Here is a 22,437-nt window from a genome sequence, read left to right on the forward strand (position 1 = left end):
CACTGGCCTATAACACGCACCCTCATTTTACCAAGGATATTTGGGTAAAATGCGCGTGTATACCCCGATACACCCCCAGGAAAGGCAGGGGGAGAGAGGCCGTCGCTGCCCGCTTCTCTCCCCCTGCCTTTCCTGGGGTCTAGAGCCCTGCTGCCGCCGCTTCTCTCCCGCTGGCTATCTGCGCCGCTGCCCGTTCTCTCCCCCTGACTATCGGTGTCGGCGCCCCATTGCCGGCACCGATAGCCAGGGGGAGAGAAGCGGCGTCGGCAATGGGGCAGCGGCGCCGACAGTCAGGGGGAGAGAAGGGGCAGCGGCACCCATTGCCGGCGCCGCTGCCCAGTTGCCTCCCCCCATCGCAGCGCATAGCAACAACGCAGGGGACGCACACAGGAGGCCTGAAGCAGCGCGGACCCGACCCTGGCAACAGGTAATAATGCAATCGGGGATGGGGGGAGGCAACGGGGCAGCGGCGCCGGCAATGCGTGCCGTTGCCCCTTCTCTCCCCCTGTCTGTCGGCGCCGCTTCTCTCCCCCTGGCTATCGGCGCCGGTAATGGGGCGCCGGCAACTATAGTCAGGGGGAGAGAACGGGCAGCGGCGCAGATAGCCAGGGGGAGAGAAGGGCCGGCAGCAGGGCTCTAGACCCCAGGGCAGGCAGGGGCAGAGAAGCCGGCAGCGCTGGCTGTCTCTGCACCTGCAAAGCCGCTGCAGTTCATTGATTTAAAGCGCCCGCTTTAAATCATTGAACTGCAGCGGCTTATCGGCGTATAACACGCACATAGACTTTAGGCTAAAAATTTTAGCCTAAAAAGTGCGTGTTATACGCTGATAAATAGGGTAATTAATTATTATTTGAAGTATTCCTATAATATTGATTTGAATATCATTGTGTACCTTTTGGGGTAAAATCCTTGAAGGATTGGTTATACAAATTCTTCTTTTATATTTTATCTCTGGCCGTTGGGTTTCGGCATATAACCAGATATATCCTCGGATTTTTGGTTTGTGAGCTGCACACATATTTGCATTTTTAGATTTGTTAATTACTTCTATTAAAAAATCTTAATCCTTCCAGTGCTTATTAGCTGCTGAATACTACATAGGAAATTATTTTCTTTTTGGAACACAGTGCTCTCTGCTGATATTACGAGCACAGTGCTCTTTGCTGACATCTCTGTCCATTTTAGGAACTGTCCAGAGTAGCATATGTTTGCTATGGGGATTTTCTCCTACTCTGGACAGTTCTTAAAATTGACAGAGATGTCAGCAGAGAGCACTGTGCTCGTGATGTCAGAAGAGAGCTCTGTGTTCCAAAAAGTATAGAATTTCCTCTGTAGTATACAGCAGCTGATAAGTACTGGAAGGATTAAGATTTTTTAATAGAAGTAATATACATATCTGTTTAACTTTCTGGCACCAGTTAATTTAAAAAAAAAAGTTTTCCATCGGACTACCCCTTTAACCTGTTGGGGACGAAGGGCGCATGCATACGCCCTTGCATCCTGGTACTTAAGGACGAAGGGCGTATGCATAGGGGACCGGTCCAGGGTCACTGCTGATATCGATCAGCAGGCACCCCGCGCAATTGCCCAGGGGGGGTCATCAGACCCCCCCATGTCGGTGATCGGTGCAAATCGCAAGTGAATTCACACTTGCGATTTGAGGCCATTCCGGGTCATACGGGTCTATGGGGACCCGGTGACCCGGAATATAAGGGGGATCGCGGTTGTCCAAGACACCGACGATCCCCCTGAAGGGATAGTAGTGAGGTAGCAGGGGTGCCCCCCCTCCTATCCCTTCTATTGGTGGTCTAGAAGCGACATCCAATAGCAGATCGGGGGCAGATTGTTTTCCCCGTTCTGCCCACCCACAATAGGCGGGGCAGGATGGGGAAACTGACAGGGACCGGGTGCCGAAGTCCACTTACCCTGCGGACGAGGCCACGGGGGCGACGATCTGTGTCGGAGATCGGCGGGCGGCATGTCGTGCGGCTGACTCCCTGGATCCGACGGAAGCCGGTAAGTTGCCTAGCAACATTTAGAGGGCTACAGTTTGAGACGACTATACAGTGGTCTCTACACTGTTGCCCTCCAGATGTTGCAAAACTACAACTCCCAGCATGCCCAGACAAGCTGTCATGCTGGGATTTGTAGTTTTGCAACAGCTGGAGGGCTACAGTTTGGATATCACTGTGCAGTGAACTGTGGCCCTCTAGATGTTGCAAAACTACAACTCCCAACATACCCACATAGCAGTTTGCTGTCTGGGCATGCTGGGATTTGTAGCTTTGCAACATCTGGAGGTCCACAGTTCACTGCACAGTGATATCCAAACTGTAGCCCTCCAGCTGTTGCAAAACTACAAATCCCAGCATGACAGCTTGTCTGGGCATGCTGGGAGTTGTAGTTTTGCAACATCTGGAGGGCAACAGTGTAGAGACCACTGTATAGTCGTCTCAAACTGTAGCCCTCTAGATGTTGCTAGGAGATCACTGTGCAGTAGTCGCTAAACTGTAGCCTATGCAATCCCTAAATTAGTCCTCAAATGCACATGGTGCTCTCTCACTTCGGAGCCCTGTCGTATTTCAAGGAAAAAGTTTAGTGCCACATATGGGGTATTTCCGTACTCGGGAGAAATTGCACTACAAATTCGGGGGTCTTTTTTTCCTTTCACCTCCTTATGAAAAGGAAAAGTTGGGGTTTACACCAGCCTGTTAGTGTAAAAAAAATAAAAAATTTACACTAACATGCTGGTGTTGCCCTTTAGTTTTTATTTTCACAAGAGGTAAAAGGAAAAAAAAGACCCCCAAAAATTGTAATGCAGGAGTGAGAGCGCACTATGTACATTTGAGGCCTAAATTGGTGATTTGCACAGGGGTGGCTGATTTTACAGCGGTTCTGACATAAACGCAAAAAAATAAATACCCACATGTGACCCCATTTTGAAAACTACATGTAGCAAGGGGTATAGTGAACTTTAACACCCACAGGTGTTTGACGAATTTTCATTTAAGTTGGATGGGAAAATAAAAAAAATGTCACTAAAATGCTGGTGTTACCCAAAATTTTTCATTTTCACAAGGGGAAATAGGAAAAAAGACCCCCAAAATGTGTAACCCCATTTCTTCTGAGTATATAAATACCCCATATGTGGATGTAAAGTGCTCTACGGGCGAACTACAATGCTCAGAAGAGAAGGAGCGCCATTGGGCTTTTGGAGAGAAAATTTGTCCGGAATTGAAGGCCACATGTGTTTAGAAAGCCCCCATAGTGCCAGAACAAGGAACCTTCCCCACATGTGACCCCATTTTAGAAACTGCACCTCTGACGGAATGTCATAAGGGGTACAGTGAGCATTTACACTCCACAGGTGTCTGACAGATTTTTGCAACAGTGGTCCGTGAAAATGAAAAATGTAATTCTTCGTTTGCACAGCCCACTGTTCCAAAGATCTGTCAAACGTCAGTGGGGTGTAAATGCTCACTGTACCCCTTATTACATTCCATGAGGTGTGTAGTTTCCAAAATGGGGTCAAATGTGGGGGCACCACGGGGGCTTTGTAAATGCACATGGCCCCCGACTTCCATTCCAAACAAATTCTCTAAAAGTATAGAAGAGTTGGAGAGGCTCTTGTCTGACTACCCACCAAATAAACCCGGGCTACCTAATTAGACACTTATACCCAAGGTGTCAGATTGTAGTTTGTCTGTAGAAATATATATATTAGGGCTCAGGGTTTGAGACAACTGGACAGGTTGTGTTTAAAGTAATATTTCAATTTATTGATTGTATATAATGTGACAATTGAATATTAGATAAAATGTAAATAGCAGCAACTGCGTCTCACAGGGCCCTTGTGTAGGCGCAGCACCAACTATTAAGAACTATAGCATATGTATAGTACAGTATATAAAATATAAAAATATACTTGTAAAAAATGTATAAAAGATATAAAATAAGAATATAGAGACCACCATAAACATATATATAGAGAGGGATCTGGGTGGGAGAGTCTTAGACCATCCTCTATGGTAAATAATCTCCTCTCATAAAAAAGTCCTGCTCATATAGACCGATTCTGGTATTGTGGTAACCAATGGCAACCATAAGGTTAGTAACCCGTAGCAACCGTTCTGATGAGTCCGGCTATTTAAGCACTTCAACGTTTAAGTAGAAGATAAACTTGATATTTGTAGACAATATTCAACATGAACAGCTAGTGTGCAGTCACTGTTTATATGCATGCATATTTGTATGATACTTTGTATCTCACCGCTCCCGAACACTGATGCGCTGAACTTCACGGGGATGCTGCGATCTCCTCCTGATGCGCTGTGTAATCCTGCAGTGTATTAGCACTGAGTAGCTGTCTTGGTAAGCGGCAGCATCACCGGAGACTCGGCCGTCTCCCACAGTGGTGATGTTGGTAGATGGTGGGTTGCGGGTGGTGTTGTCGCAGCGGTTCTGCGGATGCGCATGTACATGTGCCGGTGGCGTCCTCGTGGCAGCGAGGCGCGGATGTCTCCTTCACCAGGTGTCGGGTGATTGACAGTTTATTGTCCGGTATTGGACTGCTATTGACTTAAGCAGGGCAAATATACTGGTGGTCTCAATATTGAGACCACCAGTATATTTGCCCTGCTTAAGTCAATAGCAGTCCAATACCGGACAATAAACTGTCAATCACCCGACACCTGGTGAAAGAGACATCCGCGCCTCGCTGCCACGAGGACGCCACCGGCACATGTACGTGCGCATCCGCAGAACCGCTGCGACAACACCACCCGCAACCCACCATCTACCAACATCACCACTGTGGGAGACGGCCGAGTCTCCAGTGATGCTGCCGCTTACCAAGACAGCTACTCAGTGCTAATACACTGCAGGATTACACAGCGCATCAGGAGGAGATCGCAGCATCCCCGTGAAGTTCAGCGCATCAGTGTTCGGGAGCGGTGAGATACAAAGTATCATACAAATATGCATGCATATTAACAGTGACTGCACACTAGATGTTCATGTTGAATATTGTCTACAAATAGCAAGTTTATCTTCTACTTAAACGTTGAAGTGCTTAAATAGCCGGACTCATCAGAACGGTTGCTACGGGTTACTAACCTTATGGTTGCCATTGGTTACCACAATACCAGAATCGGTCTATATGAGCAGGACTTTTTTATGAGAGGAGATTATTTACCATAGAGGATGGTCTAAGACTCTCCCACCCAGATCCCTCTCTATATATATGTTTATGGTGGTCTCTATATTCTTATTTTATATCTTTTATAAATTTTTTACAAGTATATTTTTATATTTTATATACTGTACTATACATATGCTATAGTTCTTAATAGTTGGTGCTGCGCCTACACAAGGGCCCTGTGAGACGCAGTTGCTGCTATTTACATTTTATCTAATATTCAATTGTCACATTATATACAATCAATAAATTGAAATATTACTTTAAACACAACCTGTCCAGTTGTCTCAAACCCTGAGCCCTAATATATATATTTCTACAAATTCTCTAAAAGCTCAATGGCGCTCCTTCTCTTCTGAGCATTGCAGTGCGCTCGCAGTGCACTTGACATCCACATATGGGGTATTTCCATACTCAGAAGAAATGGGATTACAAATTTTGGGGGGGCATTTTCTCCTATTACCCTTTGTTAAAAAAAAAAAGTTAAATTTGGGGGAAAACCAACATTTTAGTGAAAAAATTTTTTTTTTCATTTACACATTCAACTTTAACAAAATGTTGTCAAACACCTGTGGGGTGTTAAGGCTCACCGTACCCCTTGTTACGTTCCTTGAGGGGTTTCGTTTCAATAATAGTGTGCCATGTTGGTTTTTAGTTCTGTCCTGGCACCATAGGGGCTTCCTAAATGTGACATGCCCCCTAAAACCATTTCAGAAAAACTCACTCTCCAAAATCCCATTGTCGCTCGGTTCCTTCTGAGCCCACCAAACACTTTACATACACATATGAGGTATTTCCTTACTCGAGAGAAATTGGGTTACAAATTTTGAGAGGATTTTTCGCCTTTTACCCCTTGTAAAAATTTTAAAACTGGGTCTACAAGAACATGCAAGTGTAAAAAATGAAGATTTTGAATTTTCACCTAAAGGATTAACACACTTACAGAATGTCATTTTGAATACTTTGAGGGGTGCAGTTTTTATAATGGGGTAATTTATGGAGTATTTCTAATATGAAGACCCTTCAAATCCATTTCAAACCTGAACTGGTCCCTGAAAAATACCAATTTTTAAAATGTTTTGAAAAATTGGAAAATTGCTGCTGAACTTTGAAGCCCTCTGATGTCTTCCAAATGTAAAAACATGTTAACTTTATGTTGCAACTATAAAGTAGACATATTTTATATGTGAATCAATATATAATTAATTTGGAATGTCTATTTTCCGTACAAGCAGAGAACTTCAAAGTTAGAAAAATTAAAAATTTTCAAATTTTACATCAAATTTTAGAATTTTTCACCAAGAAATGATGCAAGTATCGACAAAAATCAACCACTATGATAAAGTAGAATATGTCACAAAAAAACAATCTTGGAATCAAATTTATCAGTAAAAGCATCCCATAGTTATTAATGCTTAAAGGGGTACTCCGCCCCTAGACATCTTATCCCCTATCCAAAGGATAGGGGATAAGATGTCAGCTCGCCGGGGTCCCGCTGCTGGGGACCCCGGGGATAGCTCCTGCAGCACCGCGCTATCATTACTGCGCAGAGCGAGATCGCTCTGCACGTAATGATGGGCAATACAGGGGCCGGAGCATCGTTACATCACGGATCCGCCCCTCGTGACGTCACGGCCCGTCCCCGTCAATACAAGTCTATGGCCCCCTGCCATAGACTTGCATTAAGGGGACAGGCCGTGATGTCATGAGGGGCGGAGCCATGATGTCACGCTGCTCCGGCCCCTGTATCGCCCGTCATTACGCACAGAGCGAATTCGCTCTGTGCAGTAATGATGGCAGGGTGCCGCAGCGGCGATCCCCGGGGTCCCCAGCAGCCTTTGGATAGGGGAAAAGATGCCAGGGGCGGAGTACCCCTTTAAAGTGACAGTGGTTAGATTTGCAAAAAATGCTCCCGTCCTTAGGGTCATAATGGGCTCCGTCCCCAAGGGTTTAACCGCCTGCTTCATTTTGTGAAGGTCTTCCTTGTGCCCTAAACCTGGACTCCCCAAAACCTGAAAATCATTTTCTGTGGTATCTGACACCAAGATTTTAGTTGTCGATTGTAACTTGATAGGTGAGCTCTCCAGTAATACAACAGATGCTCAATCAGATTGAGATCTGAGGAAATGGAGGCCATGTCAACACCTTGAACTTTGGGTCATGTGTCTCAAACCATTTCTAAATAGTTTTTGCAGTGTGGCCAGGGCATTATCCTGCTGAAAAAGGCCACTGTCATTGGGAATCTTGCTGCCATGAAGGAAGGGGAGTTGGCCTGTACATTTTTTAGGTAGGTGGTACTTATATTCACATGTTTTCAGCAGATTATCACCCATAATACTTCTTGTGCAGAGTGCATCAGTCTCTTCCCTAGGTAGCTGAAACACACAAAACCGGCCTAGCCTATCTTCTCCCATTGATCCATGCTCCAGTTCTGCTCTTTACTGCAGCATTTAACCTCCCAGTCAATTTCTACAGCATTGTATTACAGAGAGGGGCAGAGAGCTGTGTGTTGCCTCATACACTTGAACAACCTGCATCAACGTTATAAACCTTAGCAGAGGATAGAGGAATAATTTTTCAGTACATTTCTGCCCACTTTGTTCCACAACAAATGTTCTGTTGGTTATACTAGTCTGTAGACGGTATAATACACTCCTAGCAGTCGATTCCTAATAGTCTGTGAGAGAGTGCAATTTTGGGTTAAGTACACAGCGACTGAGTGCTGCAGGACTGTTGTGTACTGCTGGTGTTGTGCAAAAATACATTTTTTAAGCGTACTGTAGCGCATTTTTCTGCCCTCGTAAATGCATACCACATGCGTTCATCTAAGTAGTGTACTATTTTGTACCTTTTAATCTGTCAAGGGCCTAGATACTGTGAAAGTCCAGGCAAAAGTGATCACTGGCTGGCGTTTTACTCATCTACTTCTTTAAGGGTACTGTAGCACATTTTTCTGCCCTCAAAAGTACATACCACATACCTACATCTAAGTAGTGTACTATTTTGTACCTTCTAATCTGTCAAGGGCCTAGATACTGTGAAAGTCAAGGCAAAAGTAATCACCGGCTGGTGTTTTATCCCACTACTTCTTTAAACGTACTGTAGTACATTTTTCTGCCCTCATAAGTGCATACCACATACCTACATCTAAGTAGTGTACTATTTTGTACCTGTTAATCTGTCAAGGGCCTAAATACTGTGAAAGGACAGCCAAAAGTTCACAACTGCTGCTGTTCTAGACAAATACTGTTTTAAACGTAGTGAAGCATATTGTACTCCTCTCATATATACACTAAGTATGTCAGGCAGAGAAGTGCCAGGACATGCACAGAGGAGTGGCAGAGGCCTAAATTCATCAGGCAGAGGTCGCAGCAGACTAGGGGTGAGTGGCAGCAGGAGTCACAGCGAGAGGCCTGAGCTCCCGGTATCAGCTAGCGGTCGTGTCTTGACCAGTCATGTCTTGACCCATCTGCCGTCATCGATTGGTTAACACCGTCATTCACTTCATCACAAGTGACATCTGATACCCCCAGTCGGTGGGTTCCTCAGACACAATCCTCCGTTGGCATGGCCCGGGAGCAGTCCATGTCCTCCCATTGGCTCTGTCCTATGCTGTTCCCTCCCCTAAAGATGTATCTTATGCTGTGGGTTCAGCTCCACTATTCAGTGAGGATGATATGCTAGAGGACAGTCAGCAGCTACTGCCCAGTCAAGAAGTAGAGGAGACATTCGCCGCTTCCTCCACTAGGCAGGCAAGTAGTGAGGAGGAAAGTGATGTGGAGGTGGTGTTGCCAGCGTTCAGGGTCCTGAAGCAGACTCTGTTGAGGAACCTGAGGAGGACATCAGTGACGATCGCAATTGGGAGCCGGGTGCAGAAGGGGCTTCATCATCATCATCAGGAGAAGAGGGTGCCAGGTTGCCCCTGAGGCAGCAGCTGAGCCAGCAAGGTGGTAGCATGGTTGGCAGTCAGCATGGTGGCAGAAGTGGAAATACCTTCCCGGGAGCTAGTGGGAGAGGGGTTCTTGGAGACGGCAGCAGTAGCAGTCAATTAGTGCGGACTGTTGGTGGGAAAATCAGCTACTCTGCGGTGTGGCACTTTTTCATCAAGCATCCGGAGAAGGTTAACATAGCCACATGCAAGATGTGGCAGAAAAGGGTGAAGCGTGGCCAGGGTCCCAATGTTGGCACCACAGCCCTGCGTCAGCATATGTTGTGCCACCATAAAGCAGCCTTGGAGAACCGTTGCTCCAATGTAGTATTCCAGACTGTTGCATTACCCAGTTCCATGCCGCTCCCTTTTTCAGCCAGCCAAGGGTCCACCACCTCAGAGCTGTCTGTCATACCCTCCTTCTGTGGCTCCAGATGCTCCTGCTCCTCCTACTTTTAGTCAGTCAATCCACCAGCAATCCATTGGCAAAGCCATGTCCAAGAAACAACTGTATGTGCCCATTCATCCAATGGCGCAGAAGCTGAATGTGCTCCTGTCCAAGTTGCTGGTGCTGCAGTCCCTCCCTTTTCAAGTGGTGGACTCTGCACCATTCAGAGAACTGAGAGTCCCAAACTGTCATTCCTTTGCGAAGAAAGCAGTACCAGCCCTGCACAATTTTGTGGAACAGAAGGTGGGCCAGTCCCTGAGCCTGTTGGTGTGTAAAAAAAGTGCACGGCAGAGCCACAGTCTGGAGCTGTAACTATGATCTGGGACAATACATGTCCTTTACGGCCACTGATGCATGAAATAGCTCTGCCTGATTGGCAGACAAGACCAGAAACACTCAGGAATGCCACCGGAAATGACGTCACATCATAACATTATAAAAAGCAGCGCGCACATGAATATTACCATTAGCCTCATTACCCTTGACAAAGCCAGTCTTCTGGCGAAACGTCGGGGAAGCGGGTGATTGAAATTTTAAACAGAGATCCTGGATGTGACCATTCATAGAGATGAAAAATATAAGAATGCAAAAATAATAATGAGAGTGGGCATAGTGCTCTAAGGAATGCCGGCACAGATAGGAAAAAGCTTACAGCAGTGAGGATCAGTACAGCACTCCCTATAAAACATATAGCACTAAAACAATATAAGAGGGTGTGAGAGACCCTCTCTAGTGCTATATGGAAGTACAAGAAGGACAGTAAACATATAGGAGGACGTGAGAGACCCCCTATAGTGCATTAGAGGTGCATTCCTCATAAGATATATAGCACTAATTCATAAAAGGGAGTGTGAGATCCCCTACTGAGCAAACTAGGAGTGTGTGAGAGACCCCCTACAGTGTCATATGCATATAAGCCATCAGCTACCATAGAAATCTACAAAAGCGGGGTGTTATATAAGTAGGAATGTGGGCCACTATCTCACTATACATAATGCATATAGCCTAAAATTCATAACGATCATAAGGATCTCTAATAATTTTTAAATCACAATTTTTTTCTTTTTTCATTATACACAGTAAGTTTTTAAAGCATACCAATAAAAAAAGTTTTTAGTGGAGCCTAACTTGTAGGGTTCTTTATCCCCTGAGGGAGATTAACCCTCCCAAAGGGTGAACATTATTAGTCAGTCGCTAGGATTACGGGATGAACAACGTCATTCCACTGCTTCATTTCCTACAACATGTGTTGGAAACAATGTCTGGTCAGGGCACTGGAGACGGGCACAGTGGAGCACAGTTTAGGTTTCACGAAATGGGCGGTTTTTTTAGTCATCTAACAAGAGAGGAGGAGCAGGAGCAGCCAGAGGAGCGAGAGATTTCTGAGGAAGGCTAGACAGAGGACCCAGACACACCGTGGCAGTATGCAGTGGAGATGGAGGCAGGGAGTTGCTCCGAGTCACTTGCACAGAGGGCACAATACATGTTCAGTTGCTTGCGTAGTGACCGTCAAATTGTCCCCATTCAACAGCGGGATGACTTCTGGCTCTCAAACTTATTGGACCCTCGCTACCGCCAAAAAAAGGGGGGCTTTTTTACACCCACTGAGAGGGAGGACAAACTGACCAACTACAGAGACATCCTACGTAGTCAGTTGGCCGATGCCTATCGATGATATCGTCCATCTTCTCGCAGGTCTGACTCGGGGGGTCCTCTGCGCTCACCTTCTACTGCCATGGCTGCTGGGGAGGGGTGGGATGGCAGGAGCAGTACCAGCTTCATCAGCAGCAGCCTGAGTCTACAGTCGCTCATCAGCAGCAGGTTGACCTGGAGCAGGACCTGAACCAGCAGGTGGTGGCATAACTTGACATGCCCATGCCAACACACCTTGAAGATCCGCTTGACTTCTGGGCAGCCAAACTTGATTTCTGGCAACTAGCAGAGTTTGCCCTGGAAAAGCTGCCCGGCCACTAGTGTGCCATCAGAGCGGGTGTTTAGTGCGGCGAGGGCCATAGTAACCCCAAGGAGAACTCGTCTGTCCAAAATGTGGAGAGACTGACCTTTGTGAAGATGAATCAGGCATGGATCAGCCAGGATTTCAACCCACCAATGCCTGATGCATCAGAGTAGATTGACCTTGGTGACACCAACACTTCACAAATATGGATAGTGCCAAACAGATTTAAGGTGCTGCTCCCCAGTTACAAACATTCCTCCGCATCAGACCTTTTTTCACCCACCTTCATCACCGGGTACTGGTATTGCCTCCCACCACACCACTCTGTCACTGGGTCACTTTCAGGACTCCTGATGCTGCTGCTGTCACCTCCAGGCTGTCTCATTCTGCCACCATATGGTCTCCTCATGCTGCCGCCACCTTCACGCTGTGTCATTCAGCCACTATATGTTCTACTCATGCTGCCACCAACTCCAGGCTGTACCATTCAGCTACTATATGTTCTCCTCATGCTGCCGCCAACTTCAGACTGTGTCATTCAGCCACTATATTGTCTCCTCATGATGCCACCACCTCCTTGCTGTGTCATTCAGCCACTATATGGTCTCCTCATGCTGCCAACACCTCCATGCTGTGTCATTCGGTCACTATATGTTCTACTTATGCTGCTGCCTACTCCAGGCTGTGCCATTCAGCCACTATATGTTCTCTACATGCTGCTGCCAACTCCAGGCTGTACCATTCAGCCACTCTATGGTCTCCTCATGCTGCCTCCACCCTTACGTTGTGTCATTCAGCCACTATATGGTCTCCTCATGCTGCCAACACCTTTCACGCTGTGCCATTCAGCCACTATATGTTCTATTCATGCTGCTGCCAACTCCAGGCTGTGCCATTCAGCCACTATATGGTCTCCTCATGCTGCCTCCACCCCCACGCTGTGTCATTCAGCCACTATATGGTCTCCTCACGCTGCCAACACCTCCACGCTGTGCCATTCAGCCACTATATGTTCTCCTCATGCTGCCGCCAACTACATGCTATGCCATTCAGCCACTATATGGTCTCCTCATCTGCCGCCAACTCCAGGCTGTGCCATTCAGCCACTATATGTTCTACTCATGCTGCTGCCAACTCCAGGCTGTGCCATTCAGACACTATATGGTCTCCTCATGCTTCCGCCACCTCTAGGTTGTGTCATTCAGCCACTATGTGGTCTCCTCATGCAGCCGCCACCTCCACGCTGTGTCATTCAGCCACTATATGTTCTACTCATGCTGCTGTCAACTCCAAGCTGTGCCATTCAGCCACTTTATGGTCTCCTCATGCTGCCTCCACCCCCACGCTGTGTCATTCAGCCACTATATGGTCTCCTCATGCCGCCAACACCTCCACGCTGTGCCATTCAGCCACGATATGTTCTCCTCATGCTGCCACCAACTCCAGGCTGTGCCATTCAGCCACTATATGGTCTCCTCATGCTGCCCCCACCTCCACGCTGTGTCATTCAGCCACTATATGGTCTCCTCATAAATCTTCAATTTAAATTTGAAAATGTATCTTTGAATCTTAGGGATTGTGAAGCCCTACTGTCTTCTCATGCTGCCGCCAGCACCAGGCTGTGTCATTCAGCCACTATATGGTTTATTGATGCTGCTGGGCCTGGGACATTACCAAAAAAATTTATGGTACCACTAGCTATGGCACTATGGTCTCCTTATGCTGCCGTCAACTCCAGGCTGTGTCATTCAGCAACTATATGCTGCTACCAACTCCAGGTTGTGTCCTTCAGCCACTATATAGTCTCCTCATGCTACCGCCAACTCCAGCCTGTGTCCTTCAACCACTATATGCTGCCAACAAGTCCAGGCTGTGTCATCCAGCTGACTATATAGTCTCCTCATGCTGCCGGCAACTCCACGCTGTGTCATTCAGCCACCATATGGTCTCCTCATGCTGCTGGGACATTACCTTAAAAAATTTATGGTAGCACTAGCTGCTATAAATCTTCAATTGAAATTAAAAATTCATCTTTTTATCTTAAGATTTGTGAGGCCCTATGGTCTCCTTATGCTGCCGCCTACTCCAGGCTGTGTCATTCAGCCACTATATGGTCTCCTCATGCTGCCAACACCTCCCCGCTGTGCCATTCAGCTACAATATGGTCTCCTCATACTGATGCCACCTCCAGGCTCTGTCACTGTGCCACTCTGCTGCAGTGATTCTAATAGTGATGCCTTTAATCTGCATGTCATACTGAATGACATTATTATTTCACTAACACAGCACACTCCCTATGAGTGTTAGGACAAGGCAAAGTGTTCTACTTCCCTATTGAGTCCCTCTGTAAGCCAGAAATAGCCATTTTTAATAGTGATTTGCCACGAAAAAATTCGGACCAAACTGAATTTTTTCAGAAAATTAAGCAAATCGGCCGAATCAAATTGTTCAAAAAATCCTCTCATCTCTAGTACTGACCCTTACATACCAAGAACACCTGACCAGACCAGCCTTTCTGGAGATGCTCTGTCATTGTCACTCAGATCCTTAAAGATATATCCATTTTTCCTGCCTTCAACATGAACTTAAAGAAATTACTTTTAACTAGTCCTAATATTTTCCAACCAAGTGAAATTATCCTTTTTTTTTTCCTGGAAAACTAACACAACAAAATGTAAAATCCGTGCTCACACGACAAGACATATCCACTGACCTTGTCAAGGTAAATAGTAATAGAATCTCTTTTAACGTTAAATTTCATGATCGGGGAATATCCAAGCTAAAAAACGAAGATTGGAAAAAAAAATTAATTTACAATTTTAGGAATGTTGGTATCTTTATGTCCTCATTGTCACTACTTTAAATAATCAGTACCCAAAAAACCCACAATACTGTGTGGAATATTAAAATATTAAAATCCTTTCCCACAGAAGACATTGAATTGTCATTATTCCGGGATTTATATAAATCTGGAAATAGTAACTTAAAAATCAATATAAAATTAAATTGTCAGACAAACTCAAGACTAAAAGAGACGAGAGATATAGCGCTCCATGGTGTAATAAAATAGAAACCTGTATGGCAAAATACAGAAGGAGGCTCACCTGGTAGAGTTGTGTACCCACATACACAACAATGGCGAGCACATGTAGTGTCCGCAGCCAGTCAGCTGAACAAGAGGTAATGCAGAGACAGGCTTCAACAGGGGTGCCGGCTTTAAATGGCGCAGGTCACAGGACAACCAAAGGTAAATAAAAGCAAGGGTAGTTTATTCTCCCAACATGCAACGCATTTCACTGCAACAGCAGCTTCATCAGGCATAACAAGAGACATATGGGTGGTAAATTTATCCAGAAGGAGAGAGGACACGTCAGAAGGGGAAGGGAGGGAGGGGGATAGGAAAGAAAACTCAGACAGTCCCCTCACCAACGGACAAATTCCACCTCACAGATATATATATATATATATATATATATATATATATATATATACTCATATTAACAAAATGTTAAATATTTTATAAAAAGAACAATAATGTAAAAATATACAAAATATGGCGAATGGGAAGATAGAGAGCGGTCGAAAATTTTAGTACATTCTTTATGGTCTCATTCAAACCATGCGGTATTAAGGTATGAATAGTGAAAATCCAATATGATTCCCTATTAATTAAATACTGAAAACGATTAGGTTTAGAAAGTGGAACAGATTCTAAAATAATTATACATAAAGACGATGTATCACTTTTATGAACAAGGGTAAAATGACGTGACACACTGTGGAGTGTGAATTTGTTCTTAATATTGGATCGATGTTTGGACATGCGACAACGCACCGTTTGGATCGTACAAAATTCACCACCCATATGTCTCTTGTTATGCCTGATGAAGCTTCTGTTGCAGTGAAACGCGTTGCATGTTGGGAGAATAAACTACCCTTGCTTTTACTTACCTTTGGTTGTCCTGTGACCTGAGCCATTGAAAGCCGGCACCCCTGTTGAAGCCTGTCTCTGCAAGACAAACTCAAGAGACCATTTTATCAAAGTGTATCAAGAAAATAGGACTCTGCACAACAGATGGTACAATGCTGCCATCTAACCTGGTCTCCTAGGTCATCAAACGGCTGGAATCCTGAGAGCATTTCCACTTCAATAAGGACCATATTAGTAACACTTCTCTTTCCAATGTAACTGTAATAAAAGAGTTGGACCAAAGCAAATACACAAAATTACAGTCATAAAAACAATCAATAGAAACTTTAGTTATAAGCAATCTAAGAATAATTACTAGCTAGATATAAGGTAGAAAGATAGCTAGATAGATATACCAAACAAATATGCAGCAGCACTCCGGATATCCAGAGTGCTGCTGCATATCTGTTTGGTTCTGGTACTGATAAGTCTATAATTATAATGGTCAGTTTATTTGAACAGTTTGAGACAGAATAACAACAAAAATATCCAGAAAAGCGCATTACAAATAATTTATAAATTGATTATGAAATAAGTATTCCATTCCCTGTCAATCAGCAAGATTTCTGGCTCCCAGGTGTCTTCTATACAGATAATGAGCTGAGATTAGGAGCACTCTCTTAAAGCTTGTTATCTGAATAAAAGACACCTGTCCACAGAATTAATCAGACAGGTTCCAAACTCTCCACCATGGACTAGTGTTGCTCGCGAATATTCGCAATTCGAATATTATTCGCGAATATCGCATATTCGCGAATTCGCGAATTTCGCGAATATAGCGCTATATATTCGTAATTACGAATATTCGTTTTTTTTTTTTTTTTTTTTTTTTTTTTTCTTCACAGTACACATCACAGTGATCACCCCTCTCTGCTTCCAGCTTGTGTGGTGTAAAGAAGGCTGTAATACTACTGTGTGAGACTGGCGTGCGAAAATTCGCATATACGAAAATTAGCATATGCTAATTTTCGCATATGCGAATTTCCACATATGCTAATTTTCGCATACGCGTATTTTCGCATACGCGAAAATAAACAGAGAATATAACGAATATGCGAATATACGCGAATATATGACGAATATTCGTCTATATATTCGCGAATATTCGCGAATTCGAATATGGCCTATGCCGCTCAACACTACCATGGACAAGACCAAAAAGCTGTCCAAGGAAGTCAGGGACAAGGAAGTAGACCTACACAAGGTTGGAATGAGCTACAAGACCATCACAAAGCAGCTCGGTGAGAAGTTTACAATAGTTGGTGCCATTATTTGCTAATGGAAGAAACACAAATTATCTGTCAATCTCCCTCGGTTGGGGGCTCCATGTAACATCTAACCTTGTGGAGTTTCAATTAGCATGAGAATGGTGAGAAATCAGCCTAGAACCACTCGGGAGGATCTTGTCAATGATCTTAAGGCAGCTGGGACCATAGTCACCTCCGTGGACAGGTGTCTTTTTAACTAAAGTAAAGTAGCAAGCTAAGCTTAGTAGAATTTTCTTTAACCCGTTCAGGACTTTTGGCGTGCAGGTACGCCCTTGTGTTCTTGTACTTAAGGACCAAGGACGTACCTGTATACCCCAATGCCTTAACCGCTTAAGGACCAGGCCAATTTTCACTGTAGGACCAGAGTGTTTTTTGCACATCTGACCACTGTCACTTTAAGCATTAATAACTCTGGGATGCTTTTACCTTTCATTCTGATTCTGAGATTATTTTTTCGTGACATATTCTACTTTATGTTAGTGGTAAAATTTTGTCGATACTTGAATCATTTCTTGGTGAAAAATTCAAAAATTTGATGAAAAAATTGAAAATTTAGCATTTTTCTGACTTTGAAGCTCTCTGCTTGTAAGGAAAATAGACATCCCAAATAAATTATATACTGATTCACATATACAATATGTCTAATGTATGTTTGCATCATAAGTTGACATGTTTTTAATTTTGGTAGACATCAGAGGGCTTCAAAGTTCAGCAGCAATTTTCCAATTTTTCACAAAATTTTCCAAATTGGAATTTTTCAGGGACCAGTTCAGGTTTGAAGTGGATTTGAAGGGCCTCCATATTAAGAAATACCCCATAAAAGACCCCATTATAAAAACTGCACTCCTCAAAGTATTCAAAATGATATAAAAGTAAGCATTTTAACTCTTTAGGTGTTTCACAGGAATAGCAGCAAAGTGAAGGAGAAAATTCAAAATCTTCATTTTTTACACTCGCATATTCTTGTAGACCCAGTTTTTGAATTTTTACAAAGGGTAAAAGGAGAAAAATCTGCTCGAAATTTGTAACCCAATTTCTCTCGAGTGAGGAAATACCTCATATGTGTATGTCAAGTGTTCGTCAGGCGCAGTAGAGGGCTCAGAAGGGAAGGAGCGACAATGGAATTTTGGAGAGAATTTTTCTGAAATGGTTTTTGGGGGGCATGTCACATTTAGGAAGCCCCTATGCTGCCAGAGCAGCAGAAAACCCCCACATGGCATACCATTTTGGAAACTACACCCCTCAAGGCACGTAACAAGGGGTCCAGTGAGCCTTAACACCCCACAGGTGTTTGACGACTTTTCGTTAAAGTCGGATGTGTAAAGGAAGTTTTTTTTTTCACTAAAGTGCTGTTTTTTTCCCCAAATTTACCATTTTTAAAAAGGGTAATGGGAGAAAATGCCCCCCAAAATTTGTAACCCCATCTCTGCTGAGTATGGAAACATACTTATGTTAGGACGCAAAATGCTCTGCTGGAGAACTACAAATCTTAAAAGAGAAGGAGTCACATTTGGCTTTTGGAAAGCAAATTTTGGTAAAATCGTTTTTGGGGGGCATGTCGCATTTAGGAAGCCCCTATGGTGCCAGAACAACAAAAGAAAACCACATGGCATACTATTTTGTAAACTACACCCCTCAAGGAACATAACAAGGGGTACAGGGAGCCTTAACACCTCACAGGCGTTTGACGACTTTTTGTTAACGTTGGATGTGTAAATGGAAAAAAAATTTCACTAAAATGCTGGTTTTTCCCCAAATTTTACATTTTTGCAAGGGGTAATAGGAGAAAATTACCTCCAAAATTTGTAACCCCATTTCTCCTTAACTAACCCATGTGTTGACGTCAAGTGCTCTGCTGGTGAACTACAATGCTCAGAAGAGGAGGAGCACCATTGAGCTTTTGGAAAGAATATTTGCTTGCAATGGAAGTCCGGGGCCATATGCGTTTACAAAGACCCCCGTGGTGCCAGAACAGTGGACCCCCCCACATGTGACCCCATTTTGGAAACTACACCTCTCACAGAGTTTAATAAGGGGTGCAGATCTTTGGAACAGTGGGCTGAGCAAATAAAAATTTAATTTTTCATTTTCACAGCCCACTGTCCCAAAAATCTGTCAGACACCTGTGGGGCGTAAATGTTTACTGCACCCCTTATTACATTTCGTGAGGGGTGTAGTTTCCAAAATGGGGTCACATGTGGGGGGATTCATTGTTCTGGCACTATGGGGGCTTTGTAAACACACATGGTCTTCAATTCCGGACTATTTTTTTCTTCAAAAGCCCAATGGCGCTCTTTATCTTCTGAGCATTGTAGTGGCACTTTACATTCACATATGGGGTATGTTCTTACTCAGAAGAAATGGGGTTACAAATTTTGGGGGGCTTTTTTCCTATTTTCCCTTGTGAAAATGAAAACTTTAGGGTAACACCAGCCTTTTAGTGAAAAAAATTTTTTTTTTCATTTTCCCATCCAACTTTAAAGAAAATTTGTCAAACACTTGTGGGGTGTTAAGGCTCACTATACCCCTTTTTATGTCCCGTGAGGGGTGTAGTTTCCAAAATAGGGTCACATGTGGGTATTTATTTTTTTGCGTTTATGTCAGAACCGCTGTAAAATCAGCCACCCCTGTGCAAATCACCAATTTAGGCCTTAAATGTACAAGTGCGCTCTCACTCCTGAGCCTTGTTGTGCGTCCGCAGAGCATTTTACACCCACATATGGGGTATTTCCGTACTCAGGAGAAATTACAAATTTTGGAGATCTTTTTTTCTTTTATCGCTTTTTTACACTAACAGGCTGGTGTAGCTCCCAACTTTTCCTTTTTATAAGGGGTAAAAGGAGAAAAAGCAGCCAAAATTTTTAGTGCAATTTCTCCCAAGTACGGAAATACCCCATATGTGGCCCTAAACCGTTTCCTTGAAATATGACAGGGCTCTGAAGTGAGAGAGCTCCATGTGCATTTGAGAACTAAATTGGGGATTGCATAGGGGATATAGGGGTATTCTACGCCAGTGATTCCCAAACAGGGTGCCTCCAGCTGTTGCTAAACTCCCAGCATGCCTGGAAAGTCAGCGGCTGTCTGGAAATGCTGGGAGTTGTTGTTTTGCAACAGCTGGTGGCTCCGTTTTGGCAGGCCTTTACGGTGAGTTTCCCGCTAGGAGTTTGCGCTGCGGCGAAAAATTTGCCGCAGCTCAAACTTGAAGCAGAAAACTTAATGTAAACTCGCCCGTGTGAATGTATCCTGTACATTCACATGGGGGGGCAAACCTTCAGCTGTTTCAGCTCCCAGCATGTACTGACAGACCGTGCATGCTGGAAGTTGTACTTTTGCAAGAGCTGGAGACACACTGGTTGAAAAACCTTCTGTTTGGTTCTGTTACCTAACCTAGTATTTTCCAACTAGTGTGCCTCCAGCTATTGTAAAACTACAACTCCCAGCGTGTACTGATCGCCGAAGGGCATTCTGGGAGATGCAGTTATGCAACAGCTGGAGGTACGCAACTAAAACTCCCAGCATGCCGAGACAGCTGTTTGCTGTTTGGACATGCTGAGATTTGCAGTTTTGCAACATCTGGAGGGCTACAGTTTAGAGACCACTGCACTCCAGATGTTGCAAAACTAAAAATCCCAGCATGCCCAGACAGCCGCACGACATCATCGTCCTCTGCTGCCACCGATCCCCGCCGCTGATTGTCACCTCTGCCGCGATAAGTGGACATCGGCGCCGGTCCCCGTTGGTTTCCCCGTTCTGCCCCACCTATTGTGGATGGGCAGAACGGGGGAAACCAAAAGTTATCCCCCCCCACCCCCGATTTGCTATTGGTCATCACTTATAGATGACCAATAGCAGGGATAGGAGGGGTGGCACCCCTGCCACCTCACTCCTATCCCTTCAGGGGGATCGTGGGTGTCTTGGACAACCCCGATCCCCCTTATTTTCCGGGTCACCATAGACCTGTATGACCCAGAATTGCGCAAATTGCCGGTGTGAATTCACCGGCGATCGCCGACATGGGGGGAGGGGGTCTGATGATGCCCTGGGCATTTGCACGGGGTTACTGCTGATCGATATCAGCAGTCACCCCAATTCGGTCCCCGTCCGGCGCGTGGCAGGGACCGAAATTTCCATGGACGTACGCGTACATCCTTGGTTCTTAACTACAGGGAGCTTAGACGTACACGTATGTCCATGGTCCTTAAGGGGTTAAAGAGTACCTGTCACCAAATAAAACTTTTAATATAGTGTTACTGTGTAATTAGCAGACAGTTTCCCATTCACTTTCTTTTAAAATTATCAACATAAATATGTTTAAATTGTAATAAAAAAAACAGCCACAAGGTCGCGCTGATCTGGTCCCTGCTGCAATTAATACAGTGAGTTTGGTCTCCTCCTGGCTCTGAAAAGAGCCTCATTGAAAGCTGCACAGAGCCTGAGGTCTTCTATGCATCACAGCACTGCAAAGATGTGAGGGTGGTCACGACACTGCAAAGATGTGAGGGCGGAAGTGGTCCCCAGCAGGCTTCAGGGATTTCATGCCTGCTAGGGAATGCCCAATTTCTTCTGATGGAAAATTGCGCTATGTAAGCAAGAAGAAAGGCATGATACAGAGCTTTTAAAAGCTCTGAATTTGTTTTAAGGGTGAAAGGAGTGTTAGGAGTAGTTAGGGAACATAGCCTGAGTTAGTTTAGAAAACTTTATTTGGTGAAAGGTATTTTTTTTCTGCCACTAAAGATCAATATGAGATAAATTCCTTTCTTTTTAGGGAGGAATTGAACTCTTCACTATCTACCATGTTATGTGAAGTTTCCCTCTTCTATCCCATGAGGAACTGGTGCCCTAGCCTGTCTGGCATGGCTGTCATTACTTGGTGTAAACTCAGCTTCAACATTTTATGACTGCAGAGCAGGGCTGCCATCAGGAATTTTGGGGCCCTTTACACAGCTAAAAGCCTGACCCTCCCGCCGCACGCGGTTGCCTGCCCAGACTCTGCCCATAGGCCCCTGACTCCACCCCTAGACCCACCCCCAATTTTTTAAATTTCTTTTCAGTACTATAAAGGCGTATTACCCAATCGGTGATGTCAGCCATTAGCCTTGGGTCCCAGCTGCTGATAGCAGCCTAGACCCACCAGGTATGAAGCGCGCTCAGCTCCTGAGCGCGCTTCAAACTGCAGAAGTGCTTGCAGGGCTTACGTTTATGTCATGTTTCTTAAAGGGGTACTCTGGTGAAAACCTTTTTTTCTTTTAAATCAACTGGTGGCAGAAAGTTAAACATATTTGTAAATTACTTCTATTAAAAAATCTTAATCCTTCCAGTACTTATTAGCTGCTGAATGCTGCAGAGGAAATTCCTTTCTTTTTGGAACACAGATGACATCACAAGCACAGTGCTCTTTGCTGACATCTCTGTCCATTTTAGCAACCATGCATAGCAGATGTTTGCTAAGGGCAGCATGGTGGCTCAGTGGTTAGCACTGCTGCCTTGCAGTGCTGGGGACTTTGGTTCAAATCCCACTAAGGACAACAATAAATAAAGCATTATTATTATTATAATTATGTCAGCAGAGAGCACTGTGGTCGTGATGTCATCAGAGAGCATTCCAAAAAGAAAAGAATTTCCTCTGTAGTATTCAGCAACTAATAAGTACCGGAAGGATTAAGATTTTT

At 44.6% G+C, this 22,437-nt stretch overlaps 1 protein-coding gene across 1 annotated transcript in view; it reads right to left on the bottom strand.

Moving 5' to 3' along the window:
* Positions 1 to 22,437, bottom strand: part of LOC130283382 (alpha-2-macroglobulin-like protein 1) — a 454,342-nt gene that overhangs the window by 17,426 nt on the left and 414,479 nt on the right. Inside the window, exons 22-23 of the mRNA XM_056532791.1 lie at positions 15,629 to 15,719; positions 14,244 to 14,309 (exon numbers count right to left, since the gene is read on the bottom strand). Coding sequence (XP_056388766.1) covers positions 14,244 to 14,309; positions 15,629 to 15,719 — 157 coding nt within the window. The remainder of the gene's footprint in view (positions 1 to 14,243; positions 14,310 to 15,628; positions 15,720 to 22,437) is intronic.

This window comes from Hyla sarda, chromosome 7 (assembly GCF_029499605.1).
Source record: "Hyla sarda isolate aHylSar1 chromosome 7, aHylSar1.hap1, whole genome shotgun sequence".
NCBI lineage: Eukaryota > Metazoa > Chordata > Amphibia > Anura > Hylidae > Hyla > Hyla sarda.